Source organism: Lithobates pipiens, unplaced genomic scaffold (assembly GCF_037356315.1).
Source record: "Lithobates pipiens isolate NorthernLeopardFrog02 unplaced genomic scaffold, aLitPip1_a1.2 Scaffold_19, whole genome shotgun sequence".
Classification (NCBI taxonomy): domain Eukaryota; kingdom Metazoa; phylum Chordata; class Amphibia; order Anura; family Ranidae; genus Lithobates; species Lithobates pipiens.
The window spans coordinates 317,041,417-317,055,087 of NW_027507764.1; the positions used below are offsets into that span (position 1 = coordinate 317,041,417).

General features: G+C 41.2%; 1 protein-coding gene across 2 annotated transcripts in view; it reads right to left on the reverse strand.

Moving 5' to 3' along the window:
• LOC143996775 (cadherin-10-like) overlaps nt 1–13,671 on the reverse strand; it is a 639,446-nt gene that overhangs the window by 416,154 nt on the left and 209,621 nt on the right. For both annotated transcript variants that reach the window (XM_077492037.1, XM_077492038.1), the window contains exon 2: nt 5,417–5,770. In XM_077492037.1, coding sequence (XP_077348163.1) covers nt 5,417–5,644 — 228 coding nt within the window. In that variant the 5' untranslated portion in view covers nt 5,645–5,770. The remainder of the gene's footprint in view (nt 1–5,416; nt 5,771–13,671) is intronic.

The following is a 13,671-nucleotide window of genomic DNA, read 5'->3' on the forward strand; positions in this document are numbered from 1 at the left end:
TGCATCAGGATCCCCAGAGAGCCCCACCACTTACATCAGGGTCCCCAGAGAGCTTCCTCTCCCCTTGGGGACCCCTGCAGAGACTCTGGTCTATGGGCCCCAGATTCGGGGCTATAGCCCCAAAAGCCACCCCCTAGTGATGCCACTGATAGTAGGCATTGTTCCTGATTGATGAGGATGTATATCATTAGATGATGTCAAAGGATGATGTCAATGGATGATGATTGTCAATGGATTTACACTGTGGGACATTTATGGTTCTTTATATTCAAAAAAGGTTGTTTCTTTATCTACTATTTGCATTTTTTGTTTTGATGTGGGGACCCTATTAACCTCTATATAAAGTCTATTTAAAGGAGAAGTATAGTCAAAGTTTGTTTGGCTGTACTTCTCCTGTGGATCACAGGAGTGCAGTCCGTTTTGCACTCCTGTGACCCGTTTTCAGCAGACAGCGGGCTGAAGTCCACAGTCTAATGATGTCACAGAAGTTGGTCCAGGCACTGCATCATCACGACTAGGGATGAGCCGAACACCCCCCGGTTCGGTTCGCACCAGAACTTGCGAACGACCCCCGCGTTCGGTACGAACGTTAGAACCCCATTGAAGTCTATGGGACTCGAACGTTCGAAATGGAAAGTGCTAATTTTAACGGCTAATATGCAAGATAGTGTCCTAAAAAGGGTTTGGGGACCTGCCTCCTGCCTCAGGGGACATGGGTCAATGCAAAAAAAAGTTTTAAAACTGCCGTTTTGGCGGGAGCACTGATTTTAATGACGATTAAAGTGAAAAAAAAAAGTGAAATATTCCTTTAAATATGGTGCCTGGGGGGTGTCTGTAGTATGCCTGTGAAGTGCCACGTGTTTCCCGTGTTTAGAACAGTCCCTGCACAAAATGACATTAAACGGAAATAACACCATTTAAAACTGCTTGCGGTTTTAATGTTATATCTGGTTCCTGCAATATGGATGAAAATCATTGAGAAACATGGCATGGGTAGCCCTCCCTGCCCATTACCAGCCTATTTGGGTCTTGTACGCATATTAAGGGGAACCCCGTACCCATATTAAAAAAAGGAAATGCGTGTGGCTCCCAGGCCCTATATACTCAGAACAGCAGTATACAGGCGGTGCAAACAAGACAGGGACTGTGTAGGTTTGTTGTGTTAAGTTGAATCTGTTTGTCATTTTCAACCGGTACATTTTTAAAGTGTAGCTCCAGTCAAAAAAACGATTTTTAAGCTTTTTGGAAAACATAGGGAAGGGTTATCACCCCTGTATAATTTGTTTTGTCGTCCATCTTTTTTCATCTCACTTGCTGCTGTCTCCTTGCGTTTGCAAGTAGGAGATGTTTGTAAGTTGGATGTTTGAAAGTAGGGGCCTGCCCTATATTATAGCGGTATGTACTGGGTACAGAGCACGCAGATAGCACGCACTATCTCCTAACACTACTGACTGCAAGCTCTATTATTAACCACTTGACCACTGGGCACTTAAACACCCTTAATAACCAGACCAATTTTCAGCTTTCGGTGCCCTCACATTTTGAATGACAATTACTCAGTCATGCAACACTGGACCTATAGGAAATGTTTGACCTTTTTTCACACAAATAGAGCTTTCTTTTGGTGGTATTTAATCACTGCTGGGTTTTTATTTTTTGTGCTATAAAAGAAAAAAAGACTGAAAATTCTGCGAAAAAATGAATTTTTCTTCGTTTCTGTTATAAAATTTAGCAGATTAGTCATTTTTTCTTCATAAATTTTGGCCAAAATTCATACTACTACATATCTTTGGTAAAAATAAGTACAAATTGGTGGATATTATTTGGTGTTTGTGAAAGTTATAGAGTCCACAAGCTATGGTGCCAATATCTGAAAATTGATCACACCTGAAGTACTGACGGCCTATTTCCTTTTTTTTTTTTTTTCACAAAATTGTCATATTATCAGGTTATTTCACACACACAGCATATGCATACCACAAATTACACCCCAAAACACATTCTGCTATTACTCCCGAGTACGGCGATACCACATGTGTGAGACTTTTACACAGCGTGGCCACATACAGAGGCCCAACATGCAGGGAGCGCCATCAGGCGTTCTGGAGCACCCAGGCCAATTCTGACATTTCTCTCCTACATGTAAAAATCATCATTTATTTGCTAGAAAATTACAGAGAACCCCAAAACATTATATATATATTTTTTTTTTAGCAAAGACCCTGGAGAATACAATGGTGGTCGTTGCAAATTTTTATCTCACACGGTATTTGCACAGCAATTTTTCAAACGCGTTTTTTGGGGGGAAAAAACAGTTTTGTGCTTAAAAAACAAACAAAAAAAACAGTAAAGTTAGCCCAATAAAGTGAAAGATGAAGTTATGCTGAGTAAATAGATATCAAACATGTCACTCTTCAAAATTGCACATGCCCGTGGAATGGCGCCAAACGTCGCTACTTAAAAAATCCCCATAGGCGACGCTTTAAACATTTTTTTACTGGTTACATGTTTTGAGTTGTAGAGGAGGTCTAGGACTAGAATTATTGCTCTCGCTCTAACATTCTCGGCGATACCTCACATGTGTGGCACATGGGAGCACATGGGGACATGGGCGCTTTAATTTTTATTTTATTTTTTTATTGTTCATTTTACTTTATTTATTTTAGTTTGACATTTTTTTCCCCAAAAATATATTTTTGATCACTTTTATTCCTATTACAAGAAATGTAAACATCCCTTGTAATAGGAATATGGGGTGACAGGTCCTCTTTACAGTGAAATCTGGGGGGTCAATATGACCCCACATCTCACCTCTAGGCTGGGAAGCCTGAAATAAAAAATAAAAAAAAAATTCTGGCTTTGATCGTACTGGCGAGTTGGTAGAAGCACCGGAGGGCGGTGAGGAGTGGGGGGCGTCTATGGCTGGGTATTTCAGGGTATCACCGAGTATGGCTGGGTATCTCTGAGTATGGCTGGGTATGGCAATTTATGGCAGGGTATTACAGAGTATTGGCGGGGTATTGGCGGGGTACTACAGAGTAATAGCAGGGTACTTCAGAGTATTGGGGGGTACTACAGAGTAATGGCAGGGTACTGCAGAGTATTGGGGGTACTGCAGAGTAATGGCGGGTACTGCAGAGTATTGGGGGGTACTGCAGAGTAATGGGGGTTACTGCAGAGTAATGGGGGTTACTGCAGAGTAATGGCAGGGTACTGCAGAGTAATGGGGGGTACTGCACTGCAGAGTAATGGCAGGGTACTGCAGAGTAATGGCGGGGTACTGCACTGCAGAGTAATGGCGGGGTACTGCAGAGTAATGGCAGGGTACTGCAGAGTATGCACTGGTATTGCAAAGTATTGGCAGGGAATTGAGGGGTTAAATTCGGTGAGCAGCGATGTGGGCACTGCAGATGCAGCCCACATCGCTGCTGACCCCGATCTCTTTCCCCTCCGCTGTACCGATCGGTACAGAGAGGGGAGGGAGGAACCGGCGTCATAACATGACGCCGGTTTGTTTCCAAGTGATCACTCCGTCATTTGACGGAGCAATCACGTGGTAAACGGCCGCTATGAGCGGTAAAGCGGTAAACGGTCCTGTGGACCCGGCGGTCACGGATGCTCTCGAGTGCGCGCACCTCGGGGCACGCGAGAGCAGAATTCTGGGAGGCCGTTAATTAACGGCCTCTCAGAGTTAAACAACCGCCCTGAAGCCGTTAATCGGCAATGGGCAGTTGTTAAGTGGTTAAAGCTAGATCACTAGCTATATAGGTGAGGTGAATATAGTGGTGTATACTGCAGTCAGGGCACAGACAACAACCACTACACAGCAGCAAGATAGGAAATCAGCCAAAAACGATTGGTGTGTACTGTGTTGAAGGTACACAGAACACCCACTGCTTCAGATGCTAAGTAACACACTACACGAGGCCGCCTCAAAGGCGGCCTTATATAGTGTGGGGCGTGCACTACACAGCCTGAGCTATGATTGGCCACAGGCAGGATGCCTGTGGCCAATCATGGCTCTCCTCGCTGCCGGCGCTGCGATTGGCCAAGCATGCGGGGTCACAGTGCATGCTTGGCCAATCATGGGGCAGCAATGCACTGCGCCACCGCAGTGCATTGTGGTCCGCGCGCGCGTCACTCGAATTTTGACGCGAACGGCCCAAACGTTCGGAATTCGCCGAACGGCCGAACAGCCAATGTTCGAGTCGAACGTACGTTCGACTCGAACACGAAGCTCATCCCTAATCACGACAATGAAAGTCAATATCCACCAAATCCCTGGACCAACACCTGGCTCAGCCTTGCAGCGAGCCGCTGAGCGCCTCAGCCAACCGCCCCGCCCTCTCCACAGCCCAGCGCTCCAGTGAGCAAGGAGGAGGCAGAGCAGAGAGCTGCTGATTGACAGTCAGCAGCTTTTTGCTCATGGGCCTGTCAGAACTGAGTGATCAGCTGTGTTCGATCACTCAGTTCTCAATACAGAGGAGCCAGGGGACAGATGCAGCACTAGACAAATGCTGCATCCTCCTAGGTAAGTAAAAAGTTTAAAGTCTTTTAAATAAAGGGAATCTCTTGTTGTTTGTTTACAAACAGAACAAAGCAGATAGGACTGTCATTTACTGACAATTTAACCTTTTTTTCTTCTTTGTAAAATGTCAGTTTTACTGTAGCAGTTTGTATACATCATAGATATGCACTACTTCAAAGGCAGATATGGAGAACACCCCCCAGGAATGTTAAATAAAGGGATTTTGCATTTTTAATGTTGCAATTGAAGCATTATTACAATTCCTATGCCTACAAAAACATAAGTTAAAAAAGTTTGTTCTGGTATATGTTTCCTAAGGCAGTGCCCTGCCCTCTATGTCATATGTTTGGCAATCTCTTGCCTATCAGCCTAGAAAATAGCCATTACTGATTTCCAAGATTCATTTCCCATATACTTCAAGGTAGTTTGGATTCAACACCTGCACTTTAGTACAATTCAGTGAGCCCATCTCCTACCAGATCCAGATATATTTGGCTCATCCCTAAGCTACATTTTCACTTGAATGTATTATCTGCTAATATGGTTAGCAGTCATTCATAGCACATAGGATTTTGGTAATAAAACAGATTTTTACGATGAAAAGGAAACAATCTATTAAAAGAGGATATCATGGTTATCAAACTGTAGAAAATAGATATCACAACTAGGTCAATAATCAAAAGTGGTTTAGCTACTTACTGGATTGTCATGCTATAGTTTAGAAATACCTGTTTTATGACATGCTTACCATACTGTAGATTTATCTTTTTCACGGCATTGTGAAAATTGAATCAAACATCTTGTTCAGTATTAGTTCTATTTTTATTTTATTTTATTTTATTTTATTTTTTTACTTATAAGTATGAACATATGGAGAACATACTGTACCTTTCCTACATATTGGTAAGCCAATCCAGTGTACTCCTCTAACAAAAAGAATTGATTCCACATCCAACCACGTTTATGTCTATTAAGTAGTTTTCCATCATTCACAGAAAAATGCTGCAGAATTTGTTGTGGTTGATCATCCGAAGTTCTCTTAAAGTAGAGCTCAGAATCACAGGGGTTTGGTTTAGAAATCCAAAGGAGAATTATTAGTGCCGAGCAAAATAACATAGTTTCAGTGTTCCCACACACTTGGGATAAAAATTTGAAATATTATGATGAATTTCAGTATTTCCTTATAAGTTGAGATTATCCTTATATGATGCCTTCATCCTTCCCTCTTCCATGCTTTCAAATCTGAATGAAATTAAAAAGAGGATGGATTAATATTTACTGCGATGCAAAAGAATTCATCTTAAACATGAACCAATTAAAAAATGTTACATTGAATGTAAATGTATCAATACATTGAATTTAATTCATAGATGGGATGCAACAGTGCATCAGAACCAGTAAGACCAACACATGCTTGCCCCAAGCTCCCTTAGCCATTTTGTTTAAAAAAAAATCTGAACTCAACTAAAATAAACATATCTAATATCTGACGTTTCATTATAAAAACAGACCTACATATACCGTACAGTTATATATGAAGCTGTTTTATTAGGTACAAAATAAAATTGAAAACTATGTTTGAAGGAGCAATAGATCCCAAATATTTGGTTTGTGGAACGCTATATACTATATATATATATGTATATATATATATATATGTGTGTATATAGCAATAATACAAAATCAGGGGTTGCAGCATACATAAGATGTATTTAAATGTCCAACAGACAAAAGATTATAGCATGTCTGATGGGCATTCAACCACTTCAATACCAGGTACCTTCCCCCCTTCCTGCCCAAACGAATTTACTAATTTTCAGCTTTCAACCAGCATCCCTGGTGGTCCTAGGTAGCCATCCCAGGCTGGTAATCAATCAGCGCAAACCCCCCCCCCCCCTACCAGGAGAGCCGCTGATCAGCTCTCCTCTACTTTCATCTGTCAGATGCGAGTGGGAAAAAGCTGAAACGTGTCTTTTCCTTTCTACATCTTGATCAGCTGTGATTGAACACAGCTATTCACGTGGTAAAGAGCCTCCGTCAGAGGCTCTTTACCCAGATCAGAGATGGGGTGTGTCAGCCTGACAAACAGGAAAAGGGAATCAAAATACTGCACTGTGAACCTATGAAATAGCAGCTCACACAACAAAATAGATAATTTTTGTTCAAAATAGGTGATTACATAAAGTGTAGCGCTAGAACTATCAGTTTAATGACCTAAAAACCTATAATATCGATAGACAACTCTGGCATCTGACGCTGCGTCCCCAAATTTCTGAAAGGTCCCTCTCCAGTAAATAGTGCCAGGTTCCAATCATTTGAAAGTAGTATAAAGAGATAGAACCATATAGCATAATTCCGTATAACCAGTATTGTTTATTAAAAAGTGTAATCAACCCAGACGAAGTCTACTGAGACGAATCGCATTGGGAGGACTCCATTGCCCCCATTTTTTGCAAAGCGCTTGAAATATCTTTTAAAATGTAAGTGTGATATGTACGTTCCTGGGGGTCCGAGTTATTTGGTAAGCCTACATCTGCAGAGGAGGTGGTGTTGTCACATTGGTTGCTATACGTTGCATCCTTGGATCTGGCGGTCTATTCATCCTTTAGCAATTTTCAACATTTAGTTTATCACTCGGGACTTTCTCTGCACAGAAAAGGGACTTTCTGCACAAATTCCTTTTTTTAAAATTTATCTTATATTTTTGCTTAATGTTAATATGTGTGTTTAATGTTTCACTACAGGAGCCACATTACTATTTTTTCACTTATTTATTTTAGTTATATGATTGCTTTTTTGACACCAATTCAGTTTAGGTCACTAAACTGATAGTTCTAGTGCTACACTTTATGTAATCACCTAGACTGACACACAGCACCACCGACTGTGGCGCTGCACGGTTCCATGATCAGGCACCGGCTTGTTATCCTGATTACGTCATATGACATTTGGTCAGGATAAAACAACAACTTTGCACACATCATAATGCTATATGATGGGTAGAAAGTGGTTAAAAAAGCTATGTATGTTGCAATCACCAGTTTTGGATTATTGCTATATATTGAGCCTGAAATCAAGGTTCTGGTTGCATGCATCAAATCGTTGAGACTGGAGGAGAAGTGTTTAACCTTAATGTGTGTAGGGGGTTTTTCACTGTCAGGGCGATAAAGATATCAGCAGGAAGTATTGATAGTTTTAAAAGACTCTTAGAACTGCATCTTAGTGAACACAATATACAGGGATATGATAAATTATTATTGAGACAAACACACACACAGACACACACAGGTTGAACTGAACAGACTAGAGTCTTTATTCAACCTTACCAACTATGTAACTAGGATAGTTGCAGATGCTGTCTACCCTTCTTTGAACATATATACATATAATGTATGGACCTTGCTTTGTGAACTGGTCCAAATCATTTGGTGGAGGGGGGTTATGGTGTGGGGTTGTTTTTCAGGGGTTGAGCTTGGCCCCTTAGTTCCAGTAAAGGGAACTCTTGAGGCATCAGCTTACCAAGACAATTTGGACAATTTCATGCTCCCAACTTTGTGGGAACAGTTTGAAATGGTCCTGTGCTGTTCCAACATGACTGCACACCAGTGCACAAAGCAAGGTCCATAAAGACATGGATGAGTGGGTTTGGGGTGGAGGAACTTGACTGGCCTGCACAGATTCCTGACCTCAACCCGATAGAACACCTTTGGGATGAATTAGAGTGGAGACTGGGAGCCAGGCCTTCTTATCCACATCAGTGCCTGACCTCACAAATGCATCTCTGAAAGAATGGTCAAACATTCCCATAGACACACTCCTAAATCTTGAAGACAGCCTTCTCAAAAGAGTTAAAGCTCTAAGACTGGGATGCCATTAAAATTCATGCACATGTAAAGTAATATAATGTGTGTGTGTATATATATATATATATATATATATATATATATATATATATATATATATATATATATATATTCTTTATTTTTTTTTATTTTTTTTATTCTGGCCGAGCCACCACATAATTCACAATCTTCACAGACCCATATTTTAGAGCCTGTTGTTTATATGTAATAGTGAAAATAACACAGTGAGGCAAAGTCAGACTTAAAAGGCAAGAAGCTTTCTTAAGCCTATAATAAAGCCAACGTTATTGCTTAGTACTGTCAAACATAGTAAAACTGAAAGACTGCAAAGTGTTAGTAGCTGCCATGCATTTTTTCATTTAGGAATAAAAATGTCTTTAAAAAGGTAAACCATGGTCTCTTCAGTACTCTGTTGAAAATGATAAACATCAGCACTGTTCTGCTTTCTATTTTGGAAAAATACTTGTTCTAGCACATCAGTCTGTGTATTATTGTTATTAATTGTTCCTTTGGTATGTTCCTCTGTTCCTACTTCTTTCGCTAGAAACTCCCTATTTGCACAGTTTGCTTTGTTTTCCTACAGCAGACACAGGGTTTATTCAAGCCTTCTTATGCCCTGTACACACGGTCATAAATTCCGACGGAAAAAGTCAGATCGAATTATATTGTTGAAAAAAATCCAATCGTGTGTGGGCTCTATCGGACTTTTTCCGTCGGAAATTCTGATGGAAAAAATTTGAGAGCAGGATCTCGAATTTTCCAACAATAAAATCCGATCTGACTTTTTCAGACTGTGACTTTTTCAAAATCATGTTGGATTCAACGTCTGTGTCTTATTATGGAGTTGAGCTGTCTGCCAAGTTATCAGGTGACCCACACATATTTGGTCTCAGGAGATAGATCATTGCTTATAGTTACATAGTTACATAGTTAGGTTGAAAAAGTCCATATACCGTATATACTCGAGTATAAGCCAAGATTTTCAGCCCCTTTTTTTAGGCTGAAAGTGCCCCCCTAGGCTTATACTCGAGTCACCGCCGTCTGCCTACCTGATCAGCGTGTCATGCAGACAGACGGCGGCCATTCCACTGTTCAAAAGCCGCCTCTCCCTGTCTGTGATAGGCGGAACACTCAATCTCCCAGCAGTCAGTGTTCCGCCTATCACGGACATCCTCTCATCCTCGTCCGTAGTATGAGGATGAGCGGATGTCCGTGATAGGCGGAACACTGACTGCTGGGAAATTGAGTGTTACGCCTATCACAGACAGGGATGCACGGCTTTTGAACAGTGGAATGGCCGCCATCTGTCACAGACGAGGAGGAGAGGTGCGGCTTTTGAATCCTGGAATGGCCGCCGTATGTTTTTATGACATGCTGATCAGTGCAAAATGGCACACGGAGCTGCAGATGGGCACAGAGCTGCAGAAGGGCACAGCGGCTGCAGATTGGCACACGGAGGCATGCACAGGACACAGGTAGACGGCTACAGCGCGGATTTCCTTTGTCGGACTACGTCTACTGATGTCGTCCCGTGCACGAGCGGCCTGCGCGCCCCCTGAGGGGCGCAGGTGGCGCGCTCTGTGATCGGCGAGTCCATGAGACTCGCCTGATCACCGATCCGTGCAAGGGGTCAATCCCGACCCCTTATCACGTGATCAGCTGTCAGCCAATGACAGCTGATCATGTGATATAACGGAGTCGGTAATCGGCTATTATTCCTCCTCGCGCTGACAGCCCTGCTAGTGCCCACCTGCCCCCTGCCAGTGCCCACATGCCCCCTGCAGTGCCAAATGTTTTAAAAGTAAGTGCCCCCCCCGTTAGTGCCACCCAGCAGTGCCCACAGTGCCACCCAGCAGTGCCCACAGTGCCACCCACAGTGCCACCCACAGTGCCACCCAGCAGTGCCCACAATCTGCCTCAAAGGTGCTGCACCCCAGTGCCACTTATCCGTGCCCATCAGTGTCATCTACCAGTGCCCAGCAGTGCCGCCCATCAGTGCCCAGCAGTGCCACCTATCAGAGCCACCTATCAGTGCCACCTATCAGTGCCCATCAGTCCCATCTATCAGTGGTACCTATCAGTGCCCATCCGTGCCACCCATCCGTGCCACCCATCCGTGCCACCCATCCGTGCCACCCATCTGTGCCCATCTTTGCCCATCAGTGCTGCCTTATCTGTGCCGCCTTATCTGTGCCTATTAGTGCCGCCTTAACTATGCCTATCAGTGCCCACCAGTGCAGCCTATCAGTGCCCACCAATGCAGCCTATCAGTGCCCACCAATGCAGCCCATCAGTGCCCACCAGTGCAGCCTATCAGTGTCGCCTAATCAGCGCACTTCAATGAAGGAGAAAAATGACCCGTTTGCAAAATTTAATAACAAACTATTAAACATGATTTTTTTTTTTTTGCATCTTTTTTTGTTTGTTTAGCAAAAAATAAAACTCCGAGCTGTAACTAAATACCACCAAAAGAAAGCTCTATTTGTGGGGAAAAAATGATAAAAATTTCATTTGGGTACAGTGTTGTATGCCCGCGCAATTGTCATTCAAAGTGCATCAGTGCTGAAAGCTGAAAATTGGTCTGGGACTGAGGGGGGTTTAAGTGCCCAGTAAGCAAGTGGTTAAACAAAAAAGACCATGTAGAGATGTAATTTTTTTTATATAAAAAGCATGGACATACCCCCCAAAAAAACGCATTATGCTTTGCCTTACTTCCTGCCTTGTCATTCAGTGAAGACACAGACTTTTAAAAAATGGCATATAGAAACCACAATCATGGATTGTGAAAAAATCCATAAATGTAGAGTAAAGTTGATAAATTAGGAGAACCTTCAATTTGCACTATTCAGCATGGCCTACTCCCAATGACCATCACAAAATCAGCACTTACAATCTAATGTATCCCAACAGCATGAACAAAGCCTTGATTTCTCTTCAGAAAAAACCCTTGCTCCTACCCTAACAATCCTCAACAGGTCTAGTGGGATTTAAATGTAATGAAATAATTCTGTATATCAGAATTTACATAATTGGAGGTAAATATCCACTAATTTGTTCAGAAATCTGGAATCAGTAAAGCATTTCAGATGTACAACATGCATTCAAAAAGGGTATTTTGGTTAGTATTTACCAGTAACATACTCTTCTTGGTTGTTTACTTTACCCCTAAAATAGTGTTGTTAGATGAATACAAAACCATCTTATTGAGGTCTCTTCTATACAAAGACCTGTAACAAGCTATAATTTAAAGATATACACTTGAAGATAATAGTCAAAGATAATGGTCTCCAACAGCAATGATTCTTAAGAAAACCCAAACTGTGATCTTACAGTTAAGAATTAAACTTTTTCACATATTAGCTCAACTATACATCAAAGAACTCCATTCTAATTAGTAAGAGGCATATCATCTGAAAGTTGTTGAAATCACAGTGTATGATCATCTAACATTTGTGTACTTCTGATGCAAAGCGAATGCATCTAATAAGCAAATTACCAGCTCACCAGTAGTACACTCATTCTAAGTTTATCAGGTGAGAATAAAAATGCTGAGTATAAAAAAGAAAAATCTGAATGATTGCTATACATGTTCACTCATTATCATGGCATTTTATAGTGCTTTATGAACAAATATTCAAATAGAAACCACTATGGTAAAGGTTCAATGTATACTGTATGTTAGCAGCCAGCACAAATTATAGGATACACTATATATTGTCAACATAAACTCACCAGTGCTCAATTCTCAGTTAAAACATAAACAACATATGTTCATGTGAAAAACACATGGTAAATTATTAAGTTCATAGTGATGAAAATCATGATGCTTTTCATGGTGATCAACAATCCATTGTAAATTAGTTATAAACCATAATATAAAGTGCAATAAAGTCTCTCCAATTGCAAACTCAGAGGTTTGCCAAAAGGGACTTCTCTCTCATGAGAAGTCAAACAGTGCTTGTTATAATCATAGAAATAAGCCATGTGGGACTCCAATGTTCACATCACAGTTTTCTTCAACATCTCCATCCTCATCAGAGCATAAACATAAAAAAGAGTAAAGAACCTTTCCAATAGTGTAAAATCTGGATGGCACTTTTATTTAAAAATGGTTAAAACCTGACTGGGGGAGGACATGGGGAGATTGATTATTCTAGTCCTGGTAAGCAGTGTAGATAAAGGACTATGCTCAGTCTGCAAAGTACAGAGTGTTCTCCCTTTTTCTGTTGCCAAAACAATTTGGTTTATGACATAAAAATCATATATAAAATATGTGCAAAACTTCTAAAACAATACTCATTGACCTCAGGATCCAAGCAAAGTTACTTACCTTGTCCCCAGGATGTCCTGCTGTGTCTGCGGGCTGTGTACTCCGCCTGATGTATTACTGTGCTGGGCTCTGTTCCCTGAGAGTGTTGTGTCACATGGGGTAGAGCCGATCGGGAAATTCAAAATAGTGAAAAAAATATAGCACATACAGTATACTGTATCAAATCAGGCACCTCTCTTTTGTCCCTAATTCTTTTTTCAGTACCCTGCATGCATTTTTATATTACTTTATATGAAGCATGTAGTCTCCAGGGGCAACCAACTATCAATAGTATAATTGTTTAAATACATACATTTGGACCATATTCAATAAAGTAACATAAATAAATGATAGTGGTACTGTAAGCTCTGGAAAGAGTCTAAAATATGCCTAAGCGTATATATAGTACACCATCTCAGGGAAAACCTACTATCAATGGTAATGATGTAATTCTAGTTATTAAAATACAGTAGGACCAAGATTAGTAAAATGAAAAACAATTTTTAATAGTGGAGGCATAACCCCTAAATTCATCCATATACACATACACCTTTCATGGTTTAAAGCCAAACGCCGGGCGCTTGTTGTTTGTTGCCCGTACCACGGTGCACCCCTCCTCTTTTTGCACGTTGCGTGATGTTGGGGGCGTGGTTTGGCTGTGCCCGTATATAATCCTGTCCTCGATTGCCTCTCATCCTGGTCATATCATTGTGTTTATGGAATTGGATTTTCTCATTCCCTATTTGAGGTTTCATCACTTATGGTTGGATTTACTACTTTTTTTTCTTTTTCTTTTGAACCCATCCTCTTTTCACTTCCTGATGCCATATTATTACCCTTCCTTATGTTTTTACCTCTTATCCCTTGCTACTAGGCTGTATTATGCCCATATACTCAATATCTAATCTTTATTACTTGTTACTATTATGAGACATTGTCTATTTTGGTATCCTTATATTATTACTTTCATC